The following is a 12,514-nucleotide window of genomic DNA, read 5'->3' as shown; positions in this document are numbered from 1 at the left end:
CAATGACAGATAAGAATAGGGTGAACTTAGTAATGAAAGACGAAGAACGAATCAATTTCAGGAAACAACTAAACTAAAGCTGAATTGAGGGTGATAAGGGTGAACAAATTGTTTGCACATTTTTGGACAACAGGTATACAAAAGAAATGTCAGAAAGAAGTGAAGAAGAAGAGCGTTTGATTAGGGATTGCAGTGAACAAAATAATATCGATACATTCAGAAATTTCTTTTGGATAAAAACTCCAAACTAAACTACAATTTTAATAAAATCGCATGAAAATTTCGAAAGTTTTCAAAACCACTAGAAATAAATCCTTCCTATATTACATTATTTTTGTAGTGTTGTAAGTATCGGAATTTTTTAACATGATATTAAAAGCTAGACTAGGAAAGAACAATTAATAAATTCAACTCTAAACATCAATATTTAATCATTGGTTTTATTATTAAGGTTTAGAATTGTTTATAAGAAATCAGAACTTGTTAAATAGTGATATAAATGTTAGAGTAGAAATTAGAGATATATTATTAAGTATTTTTACACTAAATTGGATGAGGAAGTTCAACTCTATGAAGTCTTTATTGTATATTTTAATTTAATAATTTCATTGTTTTTTTATAAATAGATTTATTTTATTTATAAATCAATAATTTTCATTCTTTCAAATTTCAAAAGAGTTTTTGTTTAAATTAATAAATAATCATAAATTTTCTAAATAATATGAATATCTTAAAATAACATGTATCTAAACTTATCTACTTTATTACTTATTATGTATATTTATTTGATATAACAATAAACCGTTTTTATAAGAAGAAGAAACTTTATCGGTGCCAAGAACTTTAAACCGTTGTGGTGAAGAGGTAAAACTTTTGGTTTTGCATATCCATCATTATATATTTTGAAATTGCAACTAGGAATTTGGTCACTATCGAATTAGTTCTAGCGGTTCTTCATTAATTAAATTCACAATTTTTTCATATAAATTATATGTAAAAAAATTTCTATTAATATTATATTTATATAATTATTTTTTAATTTTAGTTAATTTTTTCTTCAACCAAATCCATATATTTCCACTTCATTTCTGACCATTTTTTATACCTATTTACTTCATCTCCCATATTACCAATGAAAAGGCAAAACTTATCTTGATCATGATCAAGCGGTAGCTATTGTTCGTGTGTCTATTATGTATGTCTGCAGGCAAATAGTACGACATAGCAGAAAGCAGGCCGCCGGAACAAATATTCTCTCTTCCAATGCTTTATCCATTCCCCTCCTTCCACATGGCATACATCCACCTCATTCTTTCTAAGCAAAAACAAAACAAAAATAAATATACAACATATTTTTTAACACTATTTCTTTTATTTATTAGAAAAAAACAATATAATTTGTTTACATTTTATTATAATTTTAGACGTTTATTTATAGTAAAACATTTGATGTTTTAATGTCAAATTAACTAATATTTTTTTCTCAAATATATTAGTATCTAACAATATGAAAAAAAATTCTTTGAGAAAAAAAAAACATTCATTTGATATTGATGGGTAAAATAATCATAAAAAAATTAATATTTTATATTTGTAAAGAAATAAAAATTAAAAGATGATGAAGGATAATATCAAAGTGTAAAAATTTATTATATGTAAAAGTATTAGTTTCCTAATAATATTCATCGCTCGAGATGCAAAGCATCAAAATATGCATATTCTTGAGTTAGAAAACATTTTACATAGTAAAGATTTCTTAATTTATGTATATTAAGTCTAAAAGGGAGATATATATATAATTTACAATGTCTAAAGATTAAGTCCAAGAAAAGTTGTATTTGGAAGAGTAAATACAACTCAGAGGGTAAAAGCCGGCCAAGAATGTCGATAAAATCAATATTACAACTCCTATATATCTAATCGTCATTCATTTTCAAATCGGTGTGACCTAACAATTCATCTAAGCAAAAACATTTGCATAGAAAACATTTGTTAGTTCTTCCCTTATTTACTCTAACTCCTTAGTTCAATAATCAAATGGCTTCTTCTTCAGCTAGTCTTGCCTTCTTTGCCATCTCCATGGTTCTGCTTTCCTCGGTTGCTTTGGCTACTGATTTTGTTGTGGGTGATGACAAGGGTTGGACTCTTGATTTTAACTACACAGTTTGGGCACAAGACAAGGTTTTCCGTGTCGGTGACAACCTTTGTATGTTCCGAAAAACCCTAGCTATTTCTTCTCAGTTAATTTTGCTTCCCACTTTACATATACTTCTCGAAGTTATCACTATGATTTGCATGAATGAATGCTCTTATAAAAGCTTTATCTTTTTTACCGTTTTATTAAACATAAAAGAAAAAACAATGGTTCTTCACATGAATATTATACGTGTTTGGAGTTCCTTTGCTAAGATGAAGATGCTCTTATGGCAGTGTTCAACTATGACAGCTCGAAGCACAACGTGGTGAAAGTGAGCCAAACAGAGTTCCACGATTGCAGTTCCACGGCAGCGAACGATGTATTCTCAAGCGGAAAGGACGGCATCACGCTGAAATCAGAAGGGAGGAAGTGGTACATTTGCGGCAAAGGCAACCACTGCAGCAATCATCAAATGAAGCTCGTCATCAACGTCGAGTCTGCAGCTCCGGCACCGGCTCCCACTTCCTCCGCTCCTTCTCTCGTCGCTTCTCTCTCTGCTGGGGCCCTCATCGTTGCCGGAGCAGCAATCCTTGCCTGAGATCAACGCACCTACCATTTGAGCAAAAACTTTTATTTCCTTGCTGGATGCATTATCATCATTCGTTTTATGTTGTTTTTGTTATAAGCTCGTCTCAATAATATGTCTGATTTGATTTGGACTGCAAGATAAGTGTTTGTGGAAAACACGATGCATGCTTCGTTACCCATTCCTATTAATTACCTCTTATATTCATAAGTAAATCGTAATTCTTTCTGCTAATTATGATTTCTAATGTATTTCGTTAATAACACATAGTACTGCAAATATTTAGTATTGTGCTATTTTGCTAAAACTTTAATTTGTGAACTAAATGTTTTAAGTCTACTTTACATTATTGATTTTTTTTTCTCTCCCTTAAATTAAAATAAAATCCACTGTATCTCTAGATTGCAGTTACTTTATTTTTTTCACTCTCGATTGAAGTAATTGGAGAGAAAAGTCTTTGTTTTTTTTTACTCTATTTCACCTATTAATTGTGTAAATTTCACTTTTATTTTACACTTTTTAAGGTTAAATTCGTTACTCATGCTCTGTTGAGTGACAAAAGAAATGGAGCGAGATAAAAAAAAGACTAAAAAAATGAACTAGAGTAAAAATTAAGGTTATTTAGTTAAAAAGAAACATGTGATGAATGGTGAAAGTGGAGACGTTTGGTTGAAGATAAATACATGAAAAATAAAGTTATTTAAGTAAAAGGAAATATATTTCTAGTTTTTATTATTATTAATAAAAAAAATTATTTTTAATACCATATCTCTCTCTATATATATAACAAAAAAAAGAGAGAGAGGAGAATATAGAATTGGGGATGCGTTGACTGAGGAGACATACTTCCGTGAGACCGTGCCTTTTTCGTTGTGTTTGTTTGTATTTCCTATTTCCTTCCTTCCAAAGATCAATAAATTTGAACAGGTTAAATATTACAGATATAATTCAAATTCAAATTTAAGGCTATTTAAATATTCATATAAATTATAATGTTTGAATCGTTTGAATGAACTTTTCGATAAACAATGTTATATTGCAAAATTATAATACAACGAATTGTAAAATATAATGTTATAGTCTATATGAATTGGATATAATAGAGAAATTTATGCAACATGGGCAATTCAAATGCGAAATATATTTGAAGCTAAGTTGGCTATAAAGATTAAACATTCCAATGAAAAAGTCCATTTGACTTTATGTAAACAAAATTTATAAAAATACAATAACATTTTTAAAATTATTGCAAATGTTTTAAGCTTCAATTCTTTGAAAAATTGAAGCCTTTAGATGAATAGGCTTCAATTGTATAAGAAACGGTGTTTAAAGATACTTAATAATTTAAAAAATATCATTATATTTAAAATATTTTATTTGAGTGACAAATTTTAGGCTTTGTTTTTTCTAAAATTGAAACCTATAAAAATAGATTTGGTTTTATAAAAAAATCGAAGTCTAAAGTTCTATATAGGGATAATTTTTAGAAATTTTATATAGTTGTCAAGTCCCTACTCTATTTTATTATTACAGTAATTTGTGTTCTCTTCTCCTCCACCAGTGGGAACATTGTTCTTCGCCAATTATTAAAAGGTGTGTTTAAGCCTAACTCAACCCCATTTTAGAACTTGGTAGGATAGACTCTAACTATGACTCTGATATCATATTAGAAGTGGACTTTAAGCCTAACTCAACCCCACAAAACCGGCTTGTAAGGTGAGGTTTGCATTTCACTTATATATTATATGTGAGACTTCCAACACACCCCCTTCACGCTGAGGTATAGACATCTCGTGCGTGATAGTAGAAATTGGGTGGTCTAATAACGGTCCGATAGCGGGTGGAATAGAAGAATATAATGTCCACTTAGAACTCGGTAGATAGGCTCTAATCATGAGTCTGATACCATGTTAGAAAGTTGATTTAAAGTGAGTTTAATGATGGAAAAGGGAATTCAGCCGGATATGTACACATGGAACATACTTATTAATGGAATCTGCAGAGGGGGAAGACTTGAGAAGGCACAAGAGATCTTTCAATTAAAGGCTACCCTTTAGATGTATGTAGTTATAGTACTATGATAAGTGGTCTTTGTAAAAAGGATTTGCTTGATGAGGCATTGACCTTATGGTCCAAAATGGAAGACAATGGTTGCTTGCCTGATGCAGTAGCTTTTGAAATAATGATTACCGCTCTCTTGGGAAAGGATGGCACTGATAAGGCAGAGGCATTTCTTCGTGAAATGATCTCTAGAGGCTTGTTGTAACAGTAGAAGGTGAAATCTCATTTATTAGAGGAGTTTTACCTTTCTTCAACTTATTCCTCACATGCTGCATACTGGATGTGGAATTGATATTTTTTTATTTTTTATTTTGTACGCTGCATTTTGATTGCTATAGAGCTTCTGTTTTCTTTGACATTGCATTTTTATTATGGAATTTGTTTAAATTATCATTACAGGGTTTGAAATAAATGATTTCATTGTCTTTCTAGACCAAAATGGTGATGTCACTCCCTGTGTCTAAAATCTTCATGGCTTTTTATTTCTAACCGTTTCATATTCCCCATTCATGTTCGTGAGAGCCAAAATATGTTTTTTCTTTAGGACAGTGTTGCACCTAACTGAAGCCATATATCTTTCATTATTTAATTACTTGTAGGATTAGTTAGTGGTAGTTAAGTCGAACGAAGTGTAATGATTGATTTTTTTATAACTCTTATTTTCTGGACAGTTTTTACGTTTTTTTTGTCACAATTAGTATTAGGTAGTTTAGTTTTAGAGGGAGAAGCAGCTTTAGTTTTCATTTTCTTTCAAGTTCTGGACAGTTTATTTTCTGTCCATTGGCTCCAAATTTCGTTTGCAATTTCATATTTGTATTCTTCTCTAATCTCTTTTACTTTCTTTGTTTGGATTGATTCAATTTCTTTACTGCTTTTGCTATTGGAATTAAGTCCTAAATCTGTTCTTCATCTTTGAATGCTGTTTTAGTTTCTTTACAATGCAATTTCATCATGCTTTTACTTTGTCTATTGCTTTAAACTCATCTACAATTTTACATTTCAGATTTATGCAAATTTCACATAGTTAACTCTGTTTCCGGCCTTGCATTTTTAGCTTTCCGTCACTGTTTCTGATTGAAGCAATTTTTAGTTTTGCGCATCAAAATTTCAAAGTGATACATACTTTAGCTTTAGATAGATGATCGAAACAGAAGTTTGATTTCAATTCTGCACTCATTTGACAGCTTTGCCAGTTTTAGTAATTAGGTTTTACTGCTTTGATGGTTATTCCAGTTTTCAAAATTTAGTTCTGCACCAGTTTTAGTTTGCTTTTATGATTTCAATTGGCCAATATTACTTTCAATTTTTGTTTCTAATTTATTGTAGTCATTGTACTCCAATTTTAATATATTCATTTTGCAATTCCATTTCACTGTGATAACTGACGCAGCTCATACTGTTTTTTCGTTTTCATTACTTTTATTTATTGATTTTTTATTCCTGCGCTTCGCCAAATCGATGTGTATGTCATGTTTACTTCTTTCCATTCAAAATAGTTTTACTTTGTTAAATTTAATCATTCATTATACCACTGTTTTCACGTTCAATTTTCACCGAGATATTTCATCAAACAGTTTTAGGCACTTATCTGTTTTACTAAACCTCTTCCTTCTTCCATGTTTCATAATGAGTTCCTTGTTTTTTAACACTGCCTTTTCAAATTACTGAGAATTTCTCTTTTTGGGTCTCCTTTCCTTCTTTTCTTTTCTTTGCTTACAAGATTCCCGTTAGTTACTTGTTAATTCCGGAAGTAATATGGCTCTGCACTATAAAAGATGAGTACGGTTTAGTATGATCCAAATGGGAGATACATTATGTTCTTGAGTTTGATAGATCTAAATCTTCAGTACCATCAATTTTTTTTTCTCTTACAGATATTTGGTTTCGAACATGATGAAACTTCAAAACTTACTCATGTTTCATTCAATATTTTCTGGAAATTCTTTACTATCAGTAGGCATACTTGTACCTTGAAATACCCATCTTTGATCTAATCATTACTCTATTTCTCTCAGTTGTTTTCGGAGTTTTTAATCATAAATTTTACATATTCCAAATGAGAAGGTTAAGGTACCTTGTTAGTACGAGAAAAAAACCAACCTATTCCCTTTACCAAAAAACTTCCAAATATAAATAATTTATTTTCTCATGACTATAGAACTGTTTTGGAACATAAAACTCTTAGTGTTTTAGAGGTAGGGAGGTCACGTTTTGGTCTCCACAAATAATGAAATCATTTATTTCAGTATCAGTTAGACAAATTCTACAATATAAAATACATGTTAAAGAAAACGTAAGATATAAAGTTTACTTTTGTCATTCTATGGACGGTTTACAGAATACTTGATTTCCCTTATGTGTAGAATTAAATTAAGTTCTTAATAATGCTGAAAATATCACAAATTGATTGCTGTTCTTTATAGTGAAATGATGTAGTTGAGTGAAAAATGTTTTGATCATTGTAGCTAGCTGATTTAGTGATTGCATTCTACTTTATATACTATGAATACTCATCCCATCTACATTTGGAACCTAACTTGTGCAAATGTTACTGCGTATACGGCCAATTGGTTGGTGGTCTGTTGGGGTCATTTTATTTGAGTTGCTGCAAAGCATTCTTTTTTTGAGGTCAAACATTTAATCACAAATAACAACTTGACAATTTTTTTTTGAGACATTTGTGCTTGGAAACCTCATCTCTTCACTTTTCAAAAATTAAGGAACATTAACATTATTAAAGTAAAAACACAAACCTTTATACTGACATAGATTTGTCTTCTCAAGCTTATTCTTGTTGTACAAATGATCATCGAATCCGTCAAAACAAATAAAAATAATTTAAAAAAAATTATGAAACTCATTTATAATAAAAAATAATTATATTAAAACTTAAAATAGTTGAGTTTTACTATTTTATAAATCACTGTTACTCTTAAAATATTATTTTATAGGTCTTTATACATATTAAATTTATTTATATAGTATTAAATATAAATTATGCTACTACTAATAATAATTTCAATTAATAATTAAGAAATAAAATAAAATCATAAAAAGCCTTGACGATCTAGAATTTGATCTTGACTGATTGTCATTGAAAAGCACAGTAATATTATAAATTGTCTTCTTTAAAACTTAAAAGAGAATCATGATTTAGAAGAAACTTAATTCATTAGTATAAAAATCTTGTCCCTAATGTACTTTTTCCTGTGATTACCAACTTTTGGTATTTCAATAATGCTTTTGCCATTTTCGCTTAAATTTATTTGTCCATCTCCAATTTTCAAAATAAAATTTGCAAATTCTTTAATATCTGCTGTAATTTCATTAGTGGCAGCACTTAATCTTATGTACTTAGTAAGTTTTAAGACTTTACAACCTTTTCACAAGTTAGAATAGTTATTATTAAATTAACATCATATTTGCATTTTTTTTAAAATAGGCAAGATCTATTTAAAATAACCTTTCAATACAAAAACTTCATCACCAAGTGGGTTTTCTTAACTTATGTCATTAATATTTTTTATAATGTCCCTTAATATTTTATCAAGAAATTCAAGACATAATCTATTCATCATTGATGCTTCATCCCATATAATTAATTTTGTTTTCATCATAAGCTTAGCATGAAAATTATTTTGAACTATTTTACAAGTTGATTCTTCATTAATCAAGCCATTTTAACAATTATTCTAACCTCTTTTTTCTACATTTGAAATTCTTTGCCCGAATATTGTTGCAAAGGTGTTCTATTAAATAGTTTAAATTTGAAGTTTTGGAAATAAATTTTTTAATTTCTAGGGAAAATGTTAGAATTATAAAAAGAAATATTTTGATATGATAAGTTACTAATAAAACTAATATATCATATTATAAGTGTTTGATAAACTACCTCGTGAACTAATATATCATATTACTTAAATGAATTTATGTAATGTGCATTAATTAAATTAATTTTTTATTTATTTTTTAAAAATTTAAATTTTTATTTTTTATTTAAACTATTGTTACATGAAATATTTATTAATTTGTAATCTTATATTTTTTAATTTAAAATACATAAAAAATTAAAAAGTAACCAACCAAATATTTAAAATTGAATAATGATTAATTAAAATTATAAGATTGAAATAGATAACAATAATAATAAAAATAAAATAAGATGATAAAAATATATATTAAAATACAAGAGATAGTAATAAAAGAAAATTAAATAACTTATAAACTAACTCAGATAACTTATACACAAACTCATTGGAGAATGCGGATGCACAAAAGAAGGTAATATCGCTTTCTGCCCTGTTAATAGTTTTTTTATTTTTATTTGGATTTGTCAATTCTAATAATTCCTTCTCCCATCACATTTCGAATCCTCTTAGAACTCACTTCTCCTTATTTACCTTCTTTGGCTGACTGTTGTTTGGCCTTTGAATTGCCAACTTCACATAACATTTGAAACGGTTAAATAAAATACAAAGTAGAACTTATTAGAAGTTTATTTTTTTAAAAATTGAAAATGTGATATGAACATTATAAAGAATACATATTATATACTTTATAACCTAAAATTACATTTATAAAACACCAACATCGTTTTTGTATCTACGACTATTTTATTAATCTTTTTCAATAAATAATCTAAATCAGTTATTTAAAACTTAATAATTTTAAATTATAAATAATTGAATTATAGTACAACAATTCACCTACAATACGAAGTACTAAACTTTGCCATTAACACTCCATTTCAATGAGGCTACACAATAATGTTCATGATGAACCCTATCTAATTATCCAGACAAAAACAGATAACAACAAAATAAAAGACAGTAATTAACGAAAATTCAGAAATTGAACACCGAAAGGCTTGTGGACACAATAGTTGGACTGAGGCTCTTCATGGCATCATTCAGAAACCAAAGCTAAGCTGCAAATGATCCCTCCACTTCATCTCCTATTTCAAACATATCCACATTTCCAGCCTACTTCAATTCCAGATACAGTTTTTAACTTCAATTTTTGGACATAAATAATCTAAATAGCTTCAAAATAAACACATGCATGAATAATTGTAACTATTAGATAAATTGAATACAATTTCATAACTTCTTTCTTTGAAATTCAAGTGCAAATCTTTATCAGTGCATTCGAAAATGTAGTCTATCTTTTCAGCCCCGATGACAACATCATAATACTCATTTAATTTGGTAGATTACACTAACTAACTCTTAAGTATATGCCATAAAATCATATTTAAACTTATTCTTTCAACTTGATGCAGACAGTTCAGATTGTCGTCACAATATTTAATACTGATCGAGGATATTTTCTCCTAAACTAGCATAAATAACAGAAAAATAAATAACTAAAATTATAATGTTAGTTTTACTAACCTGAAGTGACTGTTGTGTTTCTCAGCAACGGAAGTTATTGAATTTGAGCATGTAAGTAACATAAAGTTGGTCATACAATTGATTGAGCAACATGTAGTATTTGTGTCTCCATTTCCTAAAAATGAGCAAAGAACCAAAAACTCCCCAAAATCCAACCGCAAACCCAACTCCCATTCCAAGGTAGAGTGATTCTTCATCAAATTCACTATCTTCATTCATTCCATGTTGGATTGTATTCACAGCATCTTTTTCCATGTTACACTTTTTAAGAGGATCTCCACAAAGTTCCCGGTTCCCATCATAGCTTGATACGTTGAAACTTTGAAGTTGAGTCCCTTTTGGAATTTGTCCAGAAAAATTGTTGCATGATAGATTCAAATAACTCAGAAAAGACAAGGTAGCCATGTTTTCTGGAATTTCTCCAAAAAGCTTATTATTAGAGAGATCAAGAGATTCCAGATTTTTCATTCCTCCAATTGTGTTTGGTATTGTTCCAGTCAAATGATTATAAGACAAATTTAATGTTTGAACTCCAATCAGCTTAAATAATTCTGAAGGAATCTCTCCAGATATCTTGTTAGCTGAAAGGTCAATGGTTCGCCTGTACAAGTCAAGTTTACGTTCATAAACATTACCTTTTTCATAGAAATTAATGTTGTCTTCCTCAGCTATGAGATTTGTTGAATAACCATTTGCTATCATGAGTGTAGTGTTATACGTAATATGAGGAATTGATCCTGAAAGCTTATTGTGGGGGGCAAGATCCAAATGAATCAAATCAGAGAGAAGGAATAATTGAGGTGGAATACTTCCCTCAAATTTATTAGATCTTAATATCACCACTTCTAAGTCTTTCGACATGTTGTTTGGTATAGCTCCAAAAAATTCATTTTTTTCAAGGTTGATAACTTTCAAATGCGTCAAACATGAGAGCATCATAAGAACTTCACCGAATAAATTATTATTCCACAAATTGATAAAATACAAATATTTGAAGTTCTTCCAAGCATGTGGAACCGATCCTCTGAAAGAGTTACGAGATAAATCCACATAATTGACCTTTGGTGATAAATGAGGTAGTGTTCCTGTGAAATTGTTATGGAGAGAATTGGAAGACTGCAAAACACAAGAAATTGCCTATTGAGATTACTGTCAAAAGACAGTAATCGGCTATTTCAGTTTACCATTCCCGTTGTTCCCCCTTTTCCCAAAAGAACTCTATAAATATAGTTCTCCATTTTATTTTCAGTAGTAACATGTAACACACAAACAGATTTTATTACAGTAAATAAAGTAAGAGCATTTTCTTACCTCCGACGAAGCCTTTGTGCCGATTGCGTCTCTTCCCAGACGTCCATGCACTGGAGCATGCCATTCCACTTTTCTTCTTAGCTACTGGAAGAGCCCTAGGCTCTGTCTCTCTCTCGGCTGTCTGAACGAAGGATGTCTCTTCGTCAGCACGCTCGTCCAAGAGAGACATTAAGTCTTCTCACGGGCTTTTGCCACAATTGGGCCGCACAGTGCTCAAAGATATGTTGGGCCATATTTTAATATGGTATCAGAGCAGGTTTTAAATCTGCTCTGCTTCCGCTGCCCCTGTTTTCAAGTCTTGCATCATTTCTTGGACTGATTCTTGATTTTATCTTTTGATCGTTTTCTACTGCTATGGAGCACATAGATCAATCTGTTAATCCTACCAGCCCTTTCTACTTGCATCCTGGGGAGAATCCAGGACTCACTCTCATCTCTCAAGTTCTAAATGACAACAATTACTCTTCTTGGAGCAGAAGCATGAGGAGGGCTCTCCTTTCCAAGAATAAAATCAAGTTTATAGATGGGTCAATCAAGAAACCTCAAAGAAGTGAGGTTCTGTTTGATGCTTGGGAGAGATGTAATATGATGGTTCTTTCTTGGATGATAAAGACTCTCTCTCTCTCCAGAAATTGCAGAAAGCGTAATATACGTAGAAGAAGCCAAGGAGCTATGGGAAGAGTTGAAAGAAAGATTCTCTAAAGGTGACTATTTCAAAATTTCTGATCTACTCCAAGACATCCACTCCATTAAACAGGGAGAGAGAGGTGTTAGCCAATTCTTCACAGATCTAAAAATTCTATGGGAAGAATTAGAATCCCTTAGACCTATACCCACTTGTACCTGTGATATTCCCTACAGCTGTGAGCTTTCAAAGATTTCTCTGAAGTACAGAGAAATAGAACATGTAATATGCTTCTTGAAAGGTTTGAATGACACATACAATACTGTAAGAACCCAAATCCTTTTGATGGATCCTCTCCCTAACATCAATAGAGTTTTCTCCCTCATCATGCAATAAGAAAG

General features: G+C 30.2%; 2 protein-coding genes across 2 annotated transcripts; one reads left to right on the top strand and one right to left on the bottom strand.

The window, feature by feature from the left end:
• The first annotated feature begins 2,037 nt into the window (after nt 1–2,037).
• On the top strand, nt 2,038–2,735 carry LOC108327519 (blue copper protein 1a). Its single transcript, XM_017561213.1, has 2 exons — nt 2,038–2,206; nt 2,431–2,735. The coding sequence occupies exons 1-2, from the start codon at nt 2,038–2,040 to the stop codon at nt 2,733–2,735; spliced, it is 474 nt and encodes a 157-aa protein (XP_017416702.1).
• Nucleotides 2,736–10,198: 7,463 nt separating this feature from the next.
• LOC108327518 (receptor-like protein EIX2) lies at nt 10,199–11,657 on the bottom strand. The gene is made up of 3 exons (XM_017561212.1): nt 11,489–11,657; nt 11,362–11,378; nt 10,199–11,293 (listed from the first exon to the last, which is right to left on the bottom strand). The coding sequence occupies exons 1-3, from the start codon at nt 11,655–11,657 to the stop codon at nt 10,199–10,201; spliced, it is 1,281 nt and encodes a 426-aa protein (XP_017416701.1).
• Between the last annotated feature and the right edge of the window lie 857 nt (nt 11,658–12,514).

Source organism: Vigna angularis, chromosome 2, assembly GCF_016808095.1.
Source record: "Vigna angularis cultivar LongXiaoDou No.4 chromosome 2, ASM1680809v1, whole genome shotgun sequence".
In the NCBI taxonomy this organism is placed as follows: domain Eukaryota; kingdom Viridiplantae; phylum Streptophyta; class Magnoliopsida; order Fabales; family Fabaceae; genus Vigna; species Vigna angularis.
Note: the sequence above shows the minus strand (reverse complement) of the source record. Positions and strands in the feature narration are given on the sequence as shown.

Coding starts and splice junctions, on each gene's coding strand:
- LOC108327519 (XM_017561213.1), top strand. CDS start 2,038: ATGGCTTCTTCTTCAGCTAGTCTTGCCTTCTTTGCCATCTCCATGGTT. Junction 2,207..2,430: donor CCGTGTCGGTGACAACCTTT/GTATGTTCCGAA, acceptor CTCTTATGGCAG/TGTTCAACTATGACAGCTCG.
- LOC108327518 (XM_017561212.1), bottom strand. CDS start 11,657: ATGTCTCTCTTGGACGAGCGTGCTGACGAAGAGACATCCTTCGTTCAG.